The sequence below is a fragment of the Myxine glutinosa genome, chromosome 3 (genome assembly GCF_964187855.1).
Source record: "Myxine glutinosa chromosome 3, kmMyxGlut1.1, whole genome shotgun sequence".
Taxonomy (NCBI): domain Eukaryota; kingdom Metazoa; phylum Chordata; class Myxini; order Myxiniformes; family Myxinidae; genus Myxine; species Myxine glutinosa.
Genome location: NC_136263.1, coordinates 89,542,284 through 89,564,792, shown reverse-complemented (window position 1 = coordinate 89,564,792; position 22,509 = coordinate 89,542,284). Strand labels below are relative to the sequence as shown.

General features: G+C 41.7%; 1 protein-coding gene across 9 annotated transcripts in view; it reads right to left on the bottom strand.

Annotated features, from left to right (window-relative positions):
- LOC137423404 (roundabout homolog 2) overlaps window positions 1-22,509 on the bottom strand; it is a 409,307-nt gene that overhangs the window by 18,821 nt on the left and 367,977 nt on the right. For all 9 annotated transcript variants that reach the window (XM_068110526.2, XM_068110534.2, XM_068110527.2 and 6 more), the window contains 3 exons: window positions 21,038-21,205; window positions 19,563-19,714; window positions 18,564-18,659 (listed from right to left, as the gene is read on the bottom strand). In XM_068110526.2, coding sequence (XP_067966627.1) covers window positions 18,564-18,659; window positions 19,563-19,714; window positions 21,038-21,205 — 416 coding nt within the window. The remainder of the gene's footprint in view (window positions 1-18,563; window positions 18,660-19,562; window positions 19,715-21,037; window positions 21,206-22,509) is intronic.

Genomic DNA, 22,509 nt, shown 5'->3' with positions numbered 1-22,509 from the left:
TCTGTCATTTTAAAACCTCCAAAGTGTGTATTAGGTTTCCCCGTTTCATAAAATATATCGTTTGGTATGTATAATGCTTTAAAACTGTTTTCTTTTTTGTTTTTGTTTTTTTTACCTCAGAAGAGATATCAACATTTACCTCAGGGAATGTCAATCGCGGTGTCAGTATTTGATGAACTTATAAAGACTTAGGTGAGATAAGTGTGGCAAGCATGTGCACGGGATTCTTCCCAGAAGAATAAGTGGTCGCATTAGCTTGTACGACTTAAAATGAGCGAGTCTTGTTTTGACGTTTGGACCAGTTTTACATGTTGTATCCCTAAGGAATTAAACGAACGTTTTCCTGACTTACAATTTTATTTGAAGTCACACATGCCTCAAAATACACTCACCTATATGGAATTGAACGCTGAATCCAAAAATGTAAGTGAAATTGCCTTGTTAATTTTTTTAACATTATCTTCTATATATTCTAAATATATATCTGTGCAGTGTCTGTCTTGTGTTGTCTTGTCTTGTGTCGTCACTGAACTACTCCCTCAAACTTTTGTGAAATCGTACTATTCCAACTTGACCCACGGCGGGAGTATGCGCTCTACTGAGTGGCGTTCTAGTTTGTTCATTATTCAACACGATATAAAAGACTTGAAAAAGTAAAGGGGAAAAAACAACATTCAACCCAGACAGGATTTGAACCCACAGCCTCCCAGCTTGGGACTCTGATGCTTTATGCATTAGGCCATTGGGCCAGCACATTAGATTTGGGTAATAACATTTTGAAAAGTTATCAAGTGTGTATGTATTTTTATATATTTATTTATGTATATATTTATATACATTCCATTTTAAAGCAAAAACTACAGCACTTATGTGGAATTTGTTTTGAAAGTCATTAACTAGACCTATTGGCCGATGTATATTCCAAGTTTCAGCTAATTTCAATGTATAGTCCTTGAGATATGAGCACCAACACATTTTGGGCAGACAGATGGACGGACAGAAAGACACCAAATTGATTTCGAGGGTTTTCTAAATATAACTCAAGAATGCATAAACGCACATTGCTGAAATTTGGAACATATTGCCTCAACGTACAAAGCATTTACTTCTGAAATTTTGAGCCGATTTCGTCCCATAGAAGCCGAGAAACGAATTTTCAGTCCCCATGTAAAAGCTGCACACAGAGAAACGATCCCATATATCAAGGGAGGGGCACTTTGCGCCTCCCTTTGATTTACTTTTCATGATAAAATGATGCTGCGTTGATGTATTGGTTATGCCAAACCCCTGAAGAGTTGTGGCTCAATGTTGGGAGGCCATTTGAAATTCCTCCACTGGAAAGTCATGGTCATTGCTCATTCCTGGGTATGGTCAGATTTCCTAACTGAAGACATCATTTATTAATCACTCATCTTTAATCACACATTTATCGATAAGATTCAACACTAGCTTGAGACTTCCATCAAATGTATTGCTGCTACATGTCCTTTTTCAGCAGGAATTCCGGCTTCGAGGCAGTCAGCCTTTACTCCACAGAATGTTGAACCCTGTCCAAGCACTTCTCTGAGTTTCCGATTTGGGATTCCTCTCCTATTAAGAGGTCGATTAACTATTCTTTAAAGCAATTACAGCTTATCGATGTGTATCATTGGCAATTATGTTTGGACAAAATAGACAAGTTGATGTAGGACTTTAGAATCAGTACCCGAGTTTAAAAACTCTTAAAATGATGTAATCTATACATCTGTGCATTCAGGATGAATTGGTGAATCCGCGGGGACACATTTGTGTTTCATGTGGTGTACCTGTCACTGAGGTTTTTAAGGGGTAGGAAGCTATCTGTACCTTGTATCAATATGTTTATGACATAAATTACACACTTACCAAGAGTCTGTTGAGGAGGAACAAACTTTGCAATAGTCAACCAAGTTTCACCACAACAGTGGGAAAAATTGCAAAATATTAACATCATTAATTCAGGAAGGCCAAACACGGATATATGATGAAATATTTACACAGGAGTCGACTTAGCCCTTCATATGTGTGCTTTAATCACACCACTACTTAATCTTTCAGTTTACTTATATTTGATGACACAATCCAAATTATTCCAATCATTTTAATGATTTAATTTTAATTAAATTAATTAATTAAATTAATTAATTATTATTATATTATAATTATATATATTATAATTATTATATTATAATTTATTATTTATTTATTATTTATTTAATTATTTAATTACTTAATTAATTGATTGATTAATTTAATTTTAATTTAATTTTTAATTTAACATCCATTAAACATCTACAGGCAGAGAATTTGACCAGGGGTGTGGCACATACTGACCTAATATTTATGAGAGACATTGGGGGTTAGTTTAGGTCCACAAATACAACCTAAATGTAATCAGGACAGCCGGCTTTATCCAATCAGGACGGTCAGGTTCCCTCATCCGAAGGATGGCGTACTTTGAGATACAGTGCTCCCTGCTGACAATGCATGCTAATGGTGATTTTTAGTGAAATTCAACACTGTTAAGGATCAAAGTTCAATGGCATTCCTTCCAACTGAACTATCACAACTATCAGGGACACCTCTTCGTGGTGGTTGTACCACCACCCCCACCCCCCAAAGCAAGTCGGGGGCCCCAAATCTTCCCCATTCTTCCCTGCTGCCTGGATTCGTCAGGGCAGCGCGGTCATGGTCAGAGAGCCGATTGGTCCCCATAGACCTGTCGTTTTCCTCTTTCTCACTCACTCTCTCTAACTCTGTCATGGCCCTGATTTCGTGAAGACAGGGGCACACCATCCTGGATGTGGGGGACCTTAGGGTCACTCCTGCGAGATCAATCGGCTGTCTCTGTAACGCGGGCTTGTTCGAGAGAACTGTCCGGGCTATATAACAACAACAACAACAACAACAACAACGATAACCACAACTGAGCTATCATCACATAACAATACAAGAATTGCAGAAGAAGTTTGTGTGAGCTTTCAAAAACTTGATGAGACAACTACTTGATATTATGAATTTCAAAAAAACCAAGCATACTTTTATCTAGTACTCCCGTTAGTTTGGTTATCAATAAGATGAATGCAAAAATGTAGTCTGTCAGCACATCCTAACTCTTCAAATCGGTAAAGTGTTATCCTCTCCACCAAAGGGAGTGAAATCCTACCTGTAATCATTCCATTATTGATTCTTCTTCATTTTGATTGGTTGGAACACAGTATTCGACAGTTTACTTGCCTTTGTGCTGAATGTGCTGTCAATGCTAATGTGATAAACAGAATGCTAATGTGAACAGGGGGGGGAGGGGGGAGGGAGGGGGGGAGGGAGGGTGGGGAGGGGGATGGGGAGGGGAGGACGGAGGGGGGAGGGGGAAGGGGGAGGGAAGGGGAGGGCCAGTCAACAATGACGTTGCAGTTCTCATGGTCGGAGAGCAGCACAACAATCGCGACATCGTCCTGCATCTTCGCAACAGCACGAAGCGGATTTTGGAGACTCACCGATCCTGTGACGCCCTCCAGTACCGGCGTTGCCGGGCGGGGGAAGGGAGACCCGTACATTCCCAACCCATACATTCGCCCTCTCGACTCAAGCTCACTCGGACAAAAGCCTCGCACAAATTACACCGTGAAGGCCCAATGGCCATGTCTATGCCACAAATCAAGTACGTGAGCGAGTCGGGCGCACTGAATTGAAAATATATAGAACGCTCATACTCCGTGAAAAGTGAAGCCGCCGTGTCGCCATCTTGGTTAGCACGACTCGACCAACTCACTTTGCGGATCTCGTTTGTTTTGAACGTGTGAATTACGTGCGAACGCGTAACTGTGAGTTTATGGTGGCAAGGAACATCACGTGATCGCTCTGAGCGAATCAGCGCGCTGCTCTGCCACCTGCTCAGATTCCATGTATAATATTCCTCGCTGAAATGCGCTGAGGTAAATATGAATAAAAAATATGGATCTCGTAAAGATGAAAGAAAAAAAAACCTATGTGGTGTGAATGGCAATGTTCCTCGCTGAAATGTGAGAAAACGCAATCGCTTTTCGCTCTGAAATACGTGCGAACGCGTAACTGAGTTTATGGCGGCAAGGAACATCAAGTGATCGCTCTGAGCGAATCAGCGCGCTGCTCTTCCACCGCCTCAGATTCCGTGCATAATATTCCTCGCTGAAATGAGCTGAGGTAAAAATATGGTAAAGAAATATTATGAAATATTTTTTTTCCGGTCAGCCATGTTCTTCCCAGGCTCAATGGCCATGTCTATGCCAAATATCAAGCACGTGAGCCTCCCCGTTTAGGAGTCTATCGGTAACATTACACACACACACATACTGTGTTTTATATATATAGATATATATATACAGACTTGGCATTTAATATGGAATATTTTTTTCTTCTTGACTTGGGTGTCCTTTCTGAACTCAGAATATCAATCTGGGGAGTTTCTTTTACGCTTCGGTGATTTCTTTGTTAAAAGAACCATGTCACTGATTGTCTGTCGCAGCAAGAAGTCAATAACAGGATTATATCACAGGTGGCGTGACAAAATGTACGGACAGGTACATTTGATGATTGGCTTCACAATCGGGTATATGAGGGTTGTTGCGTTCTGTATTAGTGGAAAACAACTGCTGCACGCCCACAAAAGTTATTGCCGCTTCCTCTGGAGATGGTCCGTCAACTCGACAATGCTGTTTGTCATGGAGTGGTGGCTTTACGAAATTCCGGCATGAAACAGTGTGCTATTGCTCGGCAGTATGGCATCACTTAAGGTCAGGTGTCAAAGATCCCGAAACGAAATGCTCAGAGGGGTGTCCCTCCTCCAATATCGAGGCCAGGACGTCCCCGCAGAACCACAAGGAGGGATGGTCGTCAGCTGCACCGGTTAGTCCGCAATGGCCGTACCAAGTCAGCTAATCGGCTTAGGGCTGAGTGGCAGCAACTGACAAATGTGCCTGTATCCAGAAGGCTAGTCAACCAACGACTGGTTCAAGCAGGCTATCGTGCCAGGCGTCCCCTGAGAAAGCCACGCCTGACAAGACAACGCCGCCAGCGCCGATTGCAGTGGGCCAGAGAGCACCGTCAATGGCAGCCAGGACACTGGAATCACGTGATCTTCAGTGACGAGTCTTGATTTCTGGTCTATCGTCAAGATGGCCATGTCCGAGTGCGCAGACAAGTGCATGAAGCCTACAACGAAGATTGTATAGTGCCAAGAGTCCAAGCTGGAGGTGGTGGGGTGACCGTTTGGGCTGCTTTTCATGCAGGGGGCAAAACTGACCTGGTTGTTCTGAATGGAAACCTGAACCAGTTCAAGTACAGGGCCATTCTGGAAGAAACATTGCTTCCATTTGCTCGTGTAGCCTTTCGAGGAAACTTTGTCTTTGAAGATGACAATGCATGGCCTCATCGTGCTCGCATGATCCAATACTTTCTTGCTGACCGTAGTGTAGAGCATATGGAGTGCCCTGCCATGTCCTCAGATATGAATCCGATAGAGAACTTGTGGGCAGAATTAACACGTCAAATCGACATCTTGGATCAGCAGCCTGCCTCTGTGCGTGAATTACAGCAGGCTATTGTCACTGCATGGCAAGCGATTCCTGTCCAAACCTTGGCAAATCTCGTGAACAGCATGCCTCAACATGTACGTGCTCTCCTGAATGCTTGTGGGGGTTACACGAAGTACTGAACTGTAATTTTACTGTCCGTAATCCCAGTTGTAATTTAACTTTTGTTTTTGTTAAAAAAAAATTGGGCTAATGTGCAAAATAAAGAAATACTTCTGGAAAACGTACAGAAGTTTAACACAGTACTGTCCATGAATTGAGTTCGATATCAGTTTACATCACTTTCAAGGTTCAATTTATTTGCTTCGAAATGTCAAATGTGGTTTTTGTTTCTTTTAAAGGTCACATTAACAAAATCTAGAATAATTTCAACATAATTCCAATGAACTTTTGGTTCTAAGTCATCTTGAAAAGTAAGTTCACCCCCACAAAAAAAATATTCCATATTAAATGCCAAGTCTGTACATATGGTACATAACATCTTATAAAGTTGTTATCTCTATTATTAAATGGAATGCCTTCCTGAATCTTACTATAATTCACCAAATGTCCGTCTGTCCGTTTGCAGGTACCGAAAAACAGCTCAACCGATCGCAACGATATTTTGGGTGGGTAATCCTGAGACCCCCTGGAGTAAAATAGGCTGTATTCGTTTTTCCAATTTTCCAGTTTTTCCAAACACGATGGAATAATATTTACCGATATGAACAGTGATGTGGCTTTTATTGAAATTCCACATATACTGTTTAGATTTTGATGAGAATTATGAACCTGCCGCGAATGCGGAAGTGGACAGATTACGGCAATGAGCTGGTTTGATAATATCCCAATACAACCATCATTTAAAACAGTATTTTGTTAAAGTATCAATTTATGATTGGAATCACCATTGACTAGGTATGGAACAAACAACAAACGTACCCGTTTGTTTGCCAACGGGTACGTTTTTCATGGAAGTCCTTCACGAACTTGCTGTCCATGTCTGACGTGCGACTGAAGGTGCGACAGGAATGTGGAATTTATTGGTTTCATGCTTTAGCATTCACCGTATCTGCATTGCCTGTTTGCTTCTGGCCTCCCACCCGTGCTTATCACGGGTACCTCACTAGTTAGATCAAATAAAAAGTTACTTTCAGATCACTATCCTTTTCTCGTTTTTCTTGTACAGCACCTTTTTCAGGACGATTTTTGTTTTATCAATATGAATGAATTATTATTATTATTATTATTATTATTGTTATTATTATCAATATGAGTACCACTTATTCATACATACTAAAAGGCTTGATAATGATGTGAAATTAAGCCATTTAGCAGATACTTGAGTGGCACTCAACTAGCAGCTCTTAGCTCTAACACGAGCCTCGATTCTGTAAAGAAAAAAAAAAAGTAATTTCTTTCATATTTCCTACATAGTTAATTCTAAATATTATTGATCCTTTTGTGATTCAGGCATGTTCGTACTGTGTAAGTAAAGTTGTGTGTTCCTCAGGCCCAATGATCTCTGTCAGATCCCATAATGCCGCTGCAGAGAATGACTCTAATTTATTACTGCTGAACTTTTGTAACTGGAATTCAATAAGAAATAATATTTTCTCATCAGTCATTTCACAAACCCCGAGATCCAAACTGATTAAATAAGCAGCTGTAAACTGTCCAATCAGAGGTGCTTTACCTGCATATTGCACAAAGAATCACTGATCACGCAGTAGTTGCAAAACAATCCCCAACAAGCTTTGGTTTCTTGAACTCTTATTGTGTGTCATTCAGAACAGTGCACACCAGAGAGACTAACACCACCACCACCCCACCTATATCACACTCCCTCCCAACTCCAAGGCTACATTTTTTGTCAATGCTCTATAAAAAAATCTTTCAAATGAAGGAAGAATAAATTAATTTTGCATTATGATGCATAATATTTTTATAAACCGAAAACTTAAGGGTATTTATGTGAATACCGCACATGATTAAAATATTTAGTTGGTAAATCTTTGTGAAATATTAAAAGAGTCAGTTTTCTCAAATTTGCCTCTAAAACGAGTGCACCCAACCCATCGCTCTCTGTCCCCACATTATACGCTCAAAACCAATTGGTGCAAGTCACTGACTTTTTTCGAGAAAGTTCTGGTGGGCATTGACTATAACCTCGACGATGGAGCAGACAGAATGAGCACACATGTTCTCAAATCCAGCTCTGCTTGCTCTCATTTATCATTTGTCTGCTCTCTTTAGTCTTTTGTCATCTCCCATGTGACAAAAGCAGCCATCATTACTGTCAATTCACCAAAAGTGTGCAAAATCAGATTTTCTCAACTACAGGCGATATAGTTACCCCACTTCTAAATATAAATAAATGCATCAAATCACCCCTGCTGCTGATATCTGTCATATTTTAAAACAACATCACCTCAAGGATTCGTTTGGATTCTGTCCTGGTCACTCGACTTTGGAAAAGCTATCACTTCCCTGTCAAAAATGGATGTAGGCACTGAATATCAAGGAATAGGTCACAGCGGTGTCTCTGGACATATCTCAGACATTCACACAGTCTTGCACATGGAACGACATGTCAAGATTTTAGCCATGAACGTAAGGCCATGTTTTTACTGGCTTGCTGATTTATTCTACTCCTGGGGTCAGGAAAGAGCGCTCAACAGAATTCTCTCATCTCGTTCCCCCATTTGGGTCTGGAGTGTCCAAAAGCAGCATCTTGGACGCATTGTGATTCCAGGCACACATTAATGACCTCTCTAATGCTCTGGAGAAACCCTCTTTTCCTCCACACAGATGACTCTACATTGTGCCATACAATTGTGCATCCCACAGATAGGCCAGCGCCATTTGCTTTTTTTTTTTTAAATATAGGATCTAAGTTAATGGAAGAGTGAGGTGACATAATGCAAAATGGCAATGCACCGATAGTGTTAATGTAGAAAGGAAATATCACGTCGGGATTGGGTGTGATAAAATATCATGGGTAGGGATGGTGCAATGTGTGCTTGAAGCCCTGGAGTGAACAATGTGATTGAATAGTCTCCAGAAGTGAGTTCAAAAGATGGACGAAAAGTGGAATAAAAAAGTGGGGGTGGGCAGTAATAAAGCCTGGATTTTGGATTTTTTACCAAGGGGTTACTAAAATATCTTGGAGTAGTTGTGGAATGTATGAGGGGTGAGAAAGAAAAGACAGCAAAACCGGAGGAAAGATGGACCTATGATGTGAGAGCAACAGGCCTTGTGTGTCGGCCTTATCACAGGAGAAGCCAACAATGTTGAAAGCTTTAGGTTCAACAAAATCCAGGAGAGACAGATGTAGATGTGATGCTCAGGCCCAGCACAGCTATGGACGAAGTCAATGTAGTTGATTAGTTCTGATACATTCTAATCTGGATTAAATATGGAAAATTCAGATGAAAACTAGAGCAATGCAACTGTCGCCAATATGCCTCCACATAGTCAGTCCCACAATGGGTAGATGTCCTCATTCACTATCCTATAAATAAACAAGTTTGATTTAAACCCATTCAGCTGTTTTCAAGCATCACATTTTCACCAGACATGACAGGTTTCACACCGATCGGTGAAGCGGTTTCCGAGAAAGGAATTTTTTAAATTATCGGCTTTCAAGATAATATGGCTGCCACACCACGTGACATATGACCTTAAAAATGCACACTCTGCATATGTATGGGTAGAGGATCACGTTTGTGAAGTTTCGTGTTGATCGGATAAGATTTATTTTTCTATCCAAGATGGCTGCCAAACCATGTGACCTACGACATCATCATTTTCAAACTATATGCAACAATGGTGTGACATTATATTTGTAAAATTTCGCATCGATAGGGTAAGTGGTTTCTGAGAAATATTTTTTTCATTATTTGTATTTAATCCAAAATGGCTGCCATCAAATGCATGTATGACATCACAATTATCATAAAAGCATTATACATGGGTGTCGCTCCTACCCTGAAAGTTTCGTCTCAATCAGACATGTGTTTGCTGAGAAAAACGAGGTTTAGCCTGTACGGACGGACGGACAACCCAAAAACATAATGCCTCCGGCCACCTTCGGGAGCGGAGGCATAATAATGGCTTGAAGGCTGCAAATAGTTCTGATTTTGTTTTGAAAAATAACTGGAAACAAGCAGGTAAAACCATTTTAGTGGTTTTTCAGGCTTTCAGGCATATGCCCAGTCTTACTGACCATATAGAAAAGGTGGCCTCCAAAGCCAGTGATAGACTATCACTGGCTTTGGAGGCCACCTTTTCTATATGGTCAGTAAATGAGAGGTCATGGCTGATGGTGAGGCCTAGACGTTCAGGAGACTGACTATGTTTGGCTGACTATGCATGGAAATAGATAAGTGGGTTAATTTGATGATCCTTCTGCTGCAATAGGGTACTATGAGATTTGCCACCATTGAAAAGACATGTTCTATTTGTCAGAGAAGCATCAAATCAATTCCATATCAGCAGAGAGTGACATACATAGCTATACTGTCTGCTTGACAGTGGATAACACAATGTTCTATACTTGCAGTCACATCTTTAAAAAATGAAAATAGTGTTTTCAGAGCCTAGGAAATGTTGTTTATGAAGGTGAGGAACAAGACCGGGTCCAATTTGCCTTGGGTTACACCAGTCTCGACGGAGAGAAGGGAGGAGGCTTCCCATTCGGCCAATGCCTCAGTATTCTCTCAGGATGCCTCTATCAAACAAAGTAAATTCTGAGCCACTCACAGTTCATTACCTCCGCCACCGAAGGTGGATGGAGTTTTGTTTTCACCTATGTCTGTCTGCTGTCTGTCTATTTGTCAGTGAACAGGATATCTCAAAAAGTTGTGGACCGATGCGAACGAAATTTGGTGGTTTGGTTGGGTGTGTGACAGGGATGAAATATTTAGATTTTGGTGAAGATCCAAATGTGGATCCGGATATGATAATAATATTTAATTATTTAATTTTCAAGTGATTCTTCCGCATTGAGAAATGGGGCCAAAAACAACACACAGGAGCATGATATTTCAAAAAGTTCTAAACGAGTTATGTTGAAACGAGGTGTATGAGTTGGCTAGGTGACAAGAACAAATCAATTCCACTTTGGTCCAGGTCCGGATCCAGATCCGGCCTATCGGTGGGATACAAAACTTAAACTGTTCAGCCTGGTGGAGGTATGCTCTCTACTGAGTGCCGTTCTAGTTTTTTTGTTTTGTTTTTTTGTATACAAGATCGAGGCTCGTGAAAGAGCGAACATTAATCACACAGAAAGACAAACCGACACATAAAACATATAACATCGGGAGCGGCAGACAAGATGGGGAGAGAGGGGGAAGGACACAAACACAACATTTGAGAGCAGGGACCGAGAGACATGGAGACATCGAGAGATCTGAGAGAGGGCGAGGGCTTTGGGGGGGGGCATGGGAAGGGGGCGGTGGGAGAGGTATAAAACATATGGACACTGCCAGGACTTCCAGGAAAGAAGTTGGAATTTCAAACAAGGTGGATCTGGGGTGAATTAGCGGGGGTAGAAAAGATCAAGGTTTTGGATGGGGGAAGATAAGAGATGGTGGTGAACAGCTGTTTTAAAGACCTGGAGGGAGGAGTGGGATTGAAGGGAGTGAGGGAGTTTGTTCCAGAGGCGGGAGAAAAGAGGAATGAAAGAGTGAAGGTGAGCAGAGAGCCGAGATTTCGGCAGTTTAACCATCAGAGGGTTGCTGGCAGATCTTGTGCGACCTGTAGGAATATTTGGGGGACAGAGCACAGAGAGAGCTGGGGGTGCAAGGCCGGAGAGGAGTCGGTAGAAGACAGAAAGACCGCCTACCTGCCTGCGGTGAGTGAGTGAAAGGCCCTCAGAGATAGCTTCATCGCGGGAGATTCCAATAATTCTGAAAGCTTTGGTTTCAACAGCGTGAAGCCGAGCTAGGTGTGAGGCAGGAGCACCGGCCCATAGGGGAGAACAGTATTCCATTGAGCTGCGGATGAAAGCCTTGTATGTGGTGAAGAGCTCAGGTGTGCCGAGGAAGGACTTCGCACGACGGAGGATGCCCAGTCGGCGACTGGCTTTGGAGGCCAGCTTGGAAATGTGGTTTTCCCAAGAAAGATCATGGCAGATAGTGAGACCCAAAAGCTTGAGCGACAGAACTTCTTGGAGAGGATTGTTGAGAAAGAATGATGGGAGGGTTGTCCAGTCGATCTTTTCGGAGAGACATAGTAAGAGTGTGAGATTTGTCAGGATTGAAAGACATGTTCCACTTGTTTGACCAGTCTGTGATTTTGTCCAAGTCTTCAGAGAGTGAGGAGGCTGCAGACTGCCGATCTGAGGGAAGAGGAATGGAGCGGCAGAGAGTGGAGTCATCAGCAAAGAGATAGAGGATTTTCAAGAGAGTCAGAGAGATCATTGATGAAGACCAGAAAAAGCACGGGGCCCAGAACACTGCCTTGGGGAACTCCAGCCTGAACAGGAAGAGGAGATGAGAGAAACCCATTCAGGGCCACACGTTGACGACGACTAGAGAGGAAGTCCGCCAGCCATGCGTGGAGATTTCCATGGATACCAAAGGAGGAGTGTTTGGTGAGCAGAGCGGGGTGCCAGACCGTGTCGAAGGCACGTGATATGTCGAGGGAGACAGCTCTAATTTACTGTTTGGCATTGAGGACCTCCATCCATTGTTGAGACAGCAGAAGCAGCATGTCCAGAGTAGAGTGACCTGGTCTGAAACCAAATTGATGATCAGAGATCAAGCCATTGGAGAAGAGGAAAGATTTCATATCCGAAGCAATGATGGATTCCATGACTTTGCTGATAATTGGGAGAAGGCTGATTGGTCTGTAGTTGCTAGGATCTGTTTTTGCACCTTTTTTGTGCAAAGCGGTGATGTTGGCTGATTTCCAAGCAGATGGCAGTTGACCTTGAGCAAAAGAGAGGGTGAAGAGAACAGAGAGAGGGTGAGATAGAGCGGCAGAGCAGGATTTTAGGACCCGTGGGCTGATGCCGTCGGGTCCAGTTGCAGAATCAGAGTCGAGGGTTGACAATACCTTCAGACACCGAATAGTTAGTTACCGAATACCTTCAGACAAAGTATCATGGATTATGGCTCGCCACTCTGGGCTTGTGCAAATGCTTTCCACCTTATTCCCCTTGAGGTGATATACTTGCATTTGACCACTACAAGCGTGCTAAGGTGTATCATAGTGCAAGTCTTTGACACTGAACAGGAACTAAGGCAGGACATAGTTACCTAATTGTAGGAACTAGGGCATGCCCGTACTATATCTATATCTAAAATTATATCCCCCCCCTCTATTTACATGAAATGGTTTGGTCCAAAGCGAACGGCTTGCGAGTGGTGACAATCCCCCCCCTCTATTTACATGCAATGGTTTGGTCCAAAGCGAACGGCTTCCGGAGTTTGGTAAAGAAATCGCCATCGCGTGCACAAACGCGCAGGAAAGCGAATGAATCGCAAATTCGTTTTTATTAGTTGTAAAACATAGTTTAACGCCAACATAGTTTGCAAACGTGAAATAAATGAATACGCTCTCAAATGTGCCATCCGAGGCAGAGTGTGCCCGCCACGTTCGGCACACGCGATCGTTCGCTGCTCTCTGATTGGTTGAATCGTTTTTTGGACATAGCTCGGTAAGTAATTGTCCGATTAATATGAAACCTTGAAAAGGCACATCCTCGGGTCCCCAGCAATATACCTGGCAAGTTAAAAGTATATCGGACCCGTGGTTGTCGAGAAACAGCGGTCACAGACAAACAAACGTACAGACAGACAGAGATTACTGGAATTATAGATAGATATCGCAGCAAGAGACAAAGTTCCAAAGTCTGATTCTTTTCCACTGGAGGCAGGTAGGTGAACTCTCATTTTTCTATCATCTCACTTTGACCCACTCCCTTGCCGCTCCCTCCTCCCCAGCCAACCAACTCACAAACTCTTCCAGAATGCCACAACCGGTTACTCTCCCCAATTCCAAGCTGAATGGTCACATCCATTCCTCAACCCTTACATTATCTTGTTTATGGAAGTGACTCTGTGTGTTTTCTGTTGCCTCTCCCTCCTGTCTTTCAGGATTGCTGCCCATAGTTACGTCATGATTTCTCTTACTCACCTCGGCTATCTTATACTTTCACTGACCCCTTGTCACAACCCTCCTTCCAGCCATTTCCTTTCTGTCTCTCATTAACCTCTGTTTGATATACTCTTCTTCTGGTTGCTTCTTCCGGTTCAAGTCCCACAACCAAATACAAGTCAAGAACCCTTTCCCCCCTGCTTCCCCTTATGTCTCGAGACCAAATGTAAATTGAGAACCCCCCATCCCCCTTCCCCTCAAGTCGACTACCAAGGTCAAGTTGAGAACACCCCCTTCCCCTCCCAACCTCACCCCTATTAGTTTCCCCATCCTTCTCGCTCCCACCGCCTCCCCACTACCCTCTCTTGGTATTTCCATCAGCAAAACAATGGGTGGTATTTGCTAGCGATGGGTGGTATTTTGAGAGAGACCTGTGATGTAGCCCCCATGGTGTTCACACACGTCTTTTTATGACAAGGCAGCGCCGAGTGTGCAGTGTGGTAAGGTGAATGATGAGCTATTACGAATGCAGTTAAGTTACCTGTGCTACGTACAGTGTAAATTCATAGGTAAAAGTACCCGTATGTGAAACACAGTCACTTTGCAAAACACAGCCAAATATAATTCATTTTCTCCTTTGTGCGGTCCCATGGTGTCATTCTGTGCCTCGTTCTAATCCGGTCCACCTGCTGAAAAGGTTGTGAATTTTTTTTCATGAGATCACATTTTTTACCTTTCTGTGTGATCTGTTTTCATTATATTCGAATCTGCTACTATCTGATCTGCTCTCCCTTCTCCCTCTCCTCCTCCCCTTCCTCACTCTCCACTCCCCCATCCTTGCTCCCCCACCGCTCCTTGCTCCCCCTGCCCTCCTCTCTCTCTCTCTCCTTTCCGCCTCCCCCTCTCACCCCCACCTCTCTCCCACTCCTCCCTCCCCCCTCTCTCTCCCTCTCCCTTAGTATTCCTGTCAGAGAAGCGACAGGTGGTATTTGCTCGTTAAAAGCGAGAATGCCACTGATCAATAGAGAGCATACCTACAGTATTCCTGGCTGAACAGTTTACGTTTTGTATTCCACTGATAGGTTGGATTTGAATCCGGACCTGAACCAAAAGCAAAGCGGCTTATTCTTGTCACTTACCCAAATCATACACATAGTTTTGTCATAATTCGTCCACAACCGTTTGAAATATCATGATATATGTCGTTTCTGGACCTGTCACTCAATGGTGAAGAATCACATGAAAATTGTAAAAAATCTTGTATCCGGCTCCGGATTCAGATCTTCACCAAAATTCCATTGATTCTTCCTTGTCAAACACCCAACCTATCCACCAAGATTCGTCTGAATCTGTCCACAACCTTTTGAGATATCTTGTTCACAAACAAACAGAAAGACAGACAGACAGGGGTGAAAACATAACCTCCATCCACCTTCGATGTCAGAGGTAATAACATATAAAACTAGAACTGCGACTTTAGAACTGCTGGCAGTAATGACCGGTTTCCTCTGCCTTCCCGCTTTCGCATTATCATTTTTTTTCTCCATCAATTTATCCCTAGATGATGCTCAAGAAATTTTATCCTGATGAAACTAATGCCGACAGATGGGACGACCAGCTTAATGTCCATCAACTAATGCCGACAGACGGGACGGCCAGCTTAACGTCCACCAACTAATGCCGACAGACAGGATGCCAAAGTGCTCGCTCCTTTGGTGAAAATTTCCTGTCCATTGGTCAAACCATTGCAGGGAAAAAGATTTTTAAAGAAAAGAAACATGAAAAATCGCACTTCCAGAATCTGTGACATGGCAGCAGAAAGGTCATGCAGAGTTTCTTCTTCCTCACACAATAACAACTTCTAGCTACCAGACCGTACATCCAATCATCTTGAAAGTTTGCACACTTGTTCCACTTCATGACTTTTACATTGTTATAAAGTTTCATGTCGATCAATGAAGCGGTTCAAGAGATATGACTTTTAAAATATTTTCGTTTTATTACTTATCGCTGCCATTCCATGTGAGCTATCGCAAATTCCAAAAGGGCATTTTAGCATGCCGACATGGGGAACATAGTTGTGAAGTTTCCATTGGATATGATCAAAAATGAGGGAGGAGCTAGGTTTTAAAGGTTTATGCTTCAAAACGTCATAGCTCCTAAACCATGTGACTTATGATGTCATGAGCATGACATTTTGTTTGTCATGCATGACAGTTTGTCATGGGTATGCGATTCTGCCTGCAAAGTTTGGCCTCGATCTGTTCAGTCGTTTTTCAGGTTTTACACTTAAAACAATATGGCGGCTGAACCACGTGACTTACGACATCATTATAATGTTTTTTTCTGCATCAATTTATTTTCACGAAAGATGCTCAAAATGTTGGTCAAGAAATTTCATGCTGATCGGATGAAGTTGTTTTTACTTGTCGAATTATGACATCATAATGGAGGGACCTATGACATCCTCATTCCCACATGTTATTCTGCATGGAGAGTTCTTTAAAATGAGACATGTCTCAATTTTTTCTGTGCAGCACTTTTGGAAATATAGAGGTGCAACATTTTTGGGTTTTTCCAAGATGACGCCCGTACCACGTGACCTGTGACATCAAAATTACCATTACAGTATTCTACAGGCCGAGGTGCTCCTATGGTGAAAATTTCCTGTCAATCGGTCCTACTATTGCAGAGAAAACGATTTTTACAGGAAATAAATCTGAAAAATAGCAGTGCCACAATCAGTTAAATGGCCTGAGAAAAAAAAAGTGTTGCATTTCTTCTTCTTTCAACAATAACGACTTCTAGGTTTCAGACCGTACAACCAATCATGTTGAAATTTTAAACACTTATTCCCCTTGATGAGAGATACATTACATTAAATTTTCAAGTCTATCAATGCAGCGGTTCAAGAGATAGAAGCTTTTTATGATTTTCGTTCAATAATTTATTGCGGCCAAACCATGTGACTTATTGAAACTTCCCAAGTAACGTTTTAACTTCCCCACATGGGGAACGTTTTTGTAAAGTTTCCACTCAATATCTTTAAAAATTAGGGAGGAGATAGGATTTAAGGTTTATGCTTAAAAACGTCATAACTCCTAAATGATGCAATGTACGGTGTCATCATGCGGGAACTTTTTGTTCGTCATCGGCATGCGCTTCTGCATGCAAAGCATGGGCTCGATATGTTCAACCGTTGTGGAGAAAAATGGATTTTAGTGTTTTTCACGAAAAACAATATGGCGGCCGAACCATGTGACATATGACGTCGAAATTTTTGGCATTCTGAATTTTTTTCACTCAGGTCATGTAAAAAAAATATCATATTTGTGGCTTCAATGGGTCTATTTGTCGAATTCTAACTTCGTAATTTTTGCACTTTTGATATCCTAAATAAACATGTTTTTTGGTTGCATAGCAGAGTTCTATAGAATGAGCCATGAACCAATTCTTTCCATTGAGCCGTTTTGGAGATATAGAGGGGCAAAGTTAAAGGTGTTTTCCAAAATCGCACCTATACCACGTGATCCATGACGTCATAATTAGCAGTAAAAAAATTCTACATTTCTAGCCAATCACTTGGTGAAAATTTTGTGTCAATCGGACCAACGGTTGCAGAGAAAATCATATTTATTCTATGTGGACAAACAAACAAGCAAATGAAAAATCACTCATATAGTGACACTTGGCAAAAGAGAACAAAGTTCAATGGCACTAAGTAGAGCATCCTTTTGACCTCAAAATAAATTGATGGTTGAATTCAGTGACCTGATATGCAAATCCTATTCAGATTTCAAGTCAATCGAATGAAAATTGAGGATTTTAGAAATTTGAATGGTTGTTGACCTTTGGCCTATGTTGACCTTTTGGCCGATGCTGATCTCAAACATGGTTGGTGGTTGAATTCAGTTAGCTGATGCGAAAATCCTTTTCAAATTTCAAGTCAATCGGATGAAAATTGAGGAATTTAGAGATTTGAAAAAGTGGTTGACCAATGGCCTATGTTGACCTTCTGACTTATTTACCTCAAAATATATATAGGATTTTGTCGGACCACGAACTCTACCATTTGGTGAAGTTTCGTGAAGATCGGTTTAAAATTGTGACCTGTAGGCAAGTATAAGTGAGCGGACAGACAAACAAACAAGCACACGCACACACACACACACACACACACACACACACACACACACACACACACACACACACACACACACACACACACACACACACACACAGAAACGCATACACAAACCGGAGTGATCAACATAGTTGTCAAAAATATATATTTTGCCAAGTAACAAACAAACGGACTCAAATGCAATACCCTCTCCTCAGGTGAGGGTATTAAATAACAGTTTCATCAGAATTTTCTCCATGATCCTTTTAAAACCCTCATCTGCTCACCTTCCAATTATCCCTGGTGGTTGCATACCTGAATTAATTTATCCCCTTATCCTACCAATTGTGGAATCATCTCCATGTGTCAATTGTCTTGTGCTCCTCATTTCGGTATTTCAAACACGCTACCATTCACTCTACCACATGCATCACCAATGTACATCAATGATCTCTTCTTCACACGCTGAGTCTTTCCCATTCTGATTCTCTCCAGGCAATTTTGCTCCTTTCACCTTGTGTATGTTCACCCCCCACTCCACCCTCCCCATCCACACCACCACTGATTGATAGTTTACAAACCTGCTTCCCTTTATCATGTAGTAGGATCTTATTCCAAAATAAATAAAACCAAAATCATAAAGATTGTAAAGTAAAAGTAAATTAATTAACAACTACGGTACATCACAGAACGTTTGTACTCATTATTAAACTTAGAAGGTCATCCTTTAAGAGGCATTTTATATGTACATATAGTCAAAAGCTCACCATTGGCGAGCCGTGCTTCAGGGCTGCCGTGCCAGCCATTAGTGTCGACACACACGGACTCAAAGTCTGAAGCCGAGCTCCAGTCAATGGCAGGGCCTGGAAGGCAGACACACCGACAAACTCTGATGGAGACGTGTGCACAAACCTGCATGGCTTGGCATTAAGCCACAGCACAGGCCTCGGAAATGTAGCTGATCAACGCAGAGATGTGTGCTTCTAAATGCTGGTGAAAATTTATGTAAATTGTAACTCAAATGTTTTATAAAGAGTGAGGGCATTTGCATAATAGTTTACAGGGCTACCTCGTAAAATGAAATTTTAATGTTCAGCTGTACTAGGCCAGACCAGCTGTGTGTTCTTATACTAAGTTTCTTGTAGAGCGCTCGCCAAGTGGTTTAACCCATACATCTCGTCGGGCCATGACCGTGGCCAACACATGTATGCAAATGAGTTTAAACTGACGTCAACCCAAAGAACGAATCATGACCTTTCTTACAACGTGTAATACCCGGGTCGTCCCGGGTAATGTGTAATACCCGGGTTGCTTCTAAGTTTTAATTGGTGCAAAAAAGCTGATGACAAAAAAGCATTTCTGGCCTACTAACCAGTAAATCCAGCACTTTATGGGTTAATTGTCAAATATCTTCTTTTCAATCCCCAACTTATTTCCTGAAATTCCTAGTAGTGTTCATTTGCTTTATACTGTGTACCACTCCCTCCTCCCCCAGCCCTCCCCCTTCCACAGATATCCCGATGTCCTTGTTCTCTACTGTTGTTGTGCTTGTGTGCTTCCCTCTCTCTCCCCCTCTTGTCTCCCGCTCCCTTCATTGTATGTTTTATTTGTCTGTGCATGTTTTCATGTTCAATGTGTTAGCTCTTACACGAGCCTCGACTCTCTATACAACCCCCCCACCCCCCTCCAAAAAAAACATCAGTGAGTTAAATAATATTCAAAAGGTCGTCCAATTAAAGACTTACATCACGTGTGCAATGATGTACCTGATAAAGACCCTTTGAAACAATCGTCGCTGGAACATGGCACGAATTCTGTCCCACGAAAGGGTTGACATTCGCTGGGTGAATCCGGCATCGTGGTCCCGTAAGTGTGGCATGGCGAAGGAGGGCGAGGTGTGGGCACAAACATGCCCTGCCTGTGGAGGACGCACAGCACTATGTGTGGCAAAAATGAGGTCATAGAAACATTTTTGGGGCTCTATTAAACACGCAGCTAATGAAGCTGAGATGAGGTCTTATGTGTGGTTATTGCTTATTCCCCGGATATCATCACAGGTTTGTTTGCGAATGCTTCATATGGAGAATGGCCCTTGTGGAAAATGAGGGGAATCGAAAGACTCTGTGGGTTTGCAGAGAACCTGTTAATAAAACGGTCATTTTCGTTGAGCACAAGGATGGTTGAAACTCCTTCTGGCAAACACTTCATATGAATCGCATTTTCATTCACTCAAGCCGTTTGCCTTAAAATAGCATGAAGAAGAAGAGGCAATAACATGAAATGAATGTGCCATGAGGGATTTCTGAGGACGTTTTTCATTATCCGCATTTTTCTTTCATTATCTGCATTGTTTTTTCATTATCCGCATTTATCATTATCACATTTTCACTCACTCAAGCCGTTTGCCTTAAAATAGCCTGAAGAAGAAGAGGCAATAAGATGAAATGAATGTGCCCTGAGGGATTTCTGAGGACGTTTTTCATTATCCGCATTTTTTTTTCATTATCCGCATTTTTTTTTCATTATCCGCATTTTTTTTTCATTATCCGCATTTTTTTTCATTATCCGCATTTTCTTTTTTCATTATCCGCATTTTTTTTCATTATCCGCATTTTTAAAATCATTATCCGCACTCATCATTATCGCATTTTCATTCACTCAAGCCATTTGCCTTAAATTAGCGTGAAGAAGAAGAGGCAATAAGATGAAATAATGTGCCCTGAGGGATTTCTGAGGATTTTTTTCTTTATCCGCAAGTCCTCTTAGAATTGCCTCGGAGGCAAAAATTTGGTATTTGAGTAGTAGTATCAGTTTTAGGATAATGTTTTCTGACATTGAGCATGTACATTAGGTAACATATTCTGAAGTTAAAGAAATGCTACTTTTCAAACCAAGGGGTATAAAACAACAACAACAAGCTCACAAAACTATCATTGACCTAACGTATAACCTCAGTCACTTTGCAGCAATTTTATACTTCTGATGAACCATATACTCTCTGATTATGCCACACCATTCAAGTTCCAGGTCATTGCCTGTGTTACTCTATCTTCGCATAACTTCAACTACACCCAGAAATCTTTTGTTCTTAGGCCCTGACCTCCTACCTCCCATCCATTACACTATAGTGGCTGTTCATGGCCCAATCACCCCATACTGTCAGCCTATCACTCCCTATTGCCAAACAATTACCCGAGACATACCTACAGCAATTGCCCGTCACCTCAATGTCCCCTCTTACCGGGATTGCTGCCGGGTCTCAGGTTCAGGTGAGGCCTGCTGTAGGGATGAGTTGCCATAACTGCCAGCAAGGCCATCCCAAGGTCCAGATAGGGCCTCCTTCTCACACGCCCCATCGTTTATGAAGAGACGTGCAGGCAGAGGTGGCAAGCACTCGTCGCTATCATAGCTTAGGGGAGAGTTAAGAAGGGATATTGAATGATATTAAAACATAAGCAAAGAATAATATTAAGTGAACCACAAACAAAGAATAGTCAAAAGTGAAACATACATAGAGGGTGATAAAATTAATTATAAGCAGAGAAGAAAAAATGTCAAATAATTTTTTGGAAGTGGGATAGGTATGAAAATTGAGAAAGAACTAGAACGGCATTCATTAGAGAGCATACCCCCGCCAGGTGAACAGTTTATGTTTGTATCTCAGAGTAGACCAGAAAATCACAATACAGAATCACATTTAATCAAAATCATCCGTCCACAACTTTTTGAGATATCCTGCTATATGTTGGTTTCAGCCCTGTCTCCCAATGGTGAAGAATCACTTAAAAAATTAAATAATTCTCCCATCCGAATCCATATTCAGATCTTCACCAAAATCGAATCTAATTGTCCTTGTAAAACACCCAACCTGTCCACCAGGTTTCGTCCAAATCCGTCCACAACTTTTTGAGATATCCTGCTATATATCGTTTTTGGCCCAATCTTCCAATGGTCAAGAATCACTTAAAAATTTCTACTAACCGAATCCGAATCCGGATCTTCACCAATATTTAATCGTTTCTTCCTTGTCACAAACACAACCCATCCACCAAGTTTCGTCCAAATCCGTCCATAACTTTTTGAGATATCCTGCTATATGTTGGTTTTAGCTCTATCACTCAATGATGAAGTCACTTAAAAAATTAAATAACTTCTCATATCCGAATCCATATGCAGATATTTACCAAAATCTAATCGTTTCATCCTTGTCACATACGCTACCTCTCTGCCAAATTTTGTCCGAATCCGTCCACACTTTTTCAGATATCTTGTTCACAAACAAACAAACAAACAAACAAGAAGACGTCATGCAGAGCATGATACTTGCAAAATCCACCACCACCCAGCCCCCTGAAAAAAAGGTTGCAATTGATCCAGCAAATTGTCCATTTCATCAAGATCAAAATTGACGATCTTGATCAAAGCTCAGGTCAATAGGATGAAAAGTGACGATTTTTAGATGAAAATTTATGATTTTAAAAGTTTGACCTTGAGTTGACCTTTGACCTTTTGGCCTCAAAAGTAGTTGGTTTTCCAATTCAGTGAGGCACTGTACAAATGATGTTACATTTTCAAGTCAATTGGATGAAAAATTATGATTTTGGAAGTTTGACCTTGAGTTGACCTTTGACCTGAAAAAAATAGTTGGTCTCCCAATTCAGTGAGGCACTATGCAAATGCTCTTCTATTTTCAAGTCAATCGGATGAAAATTG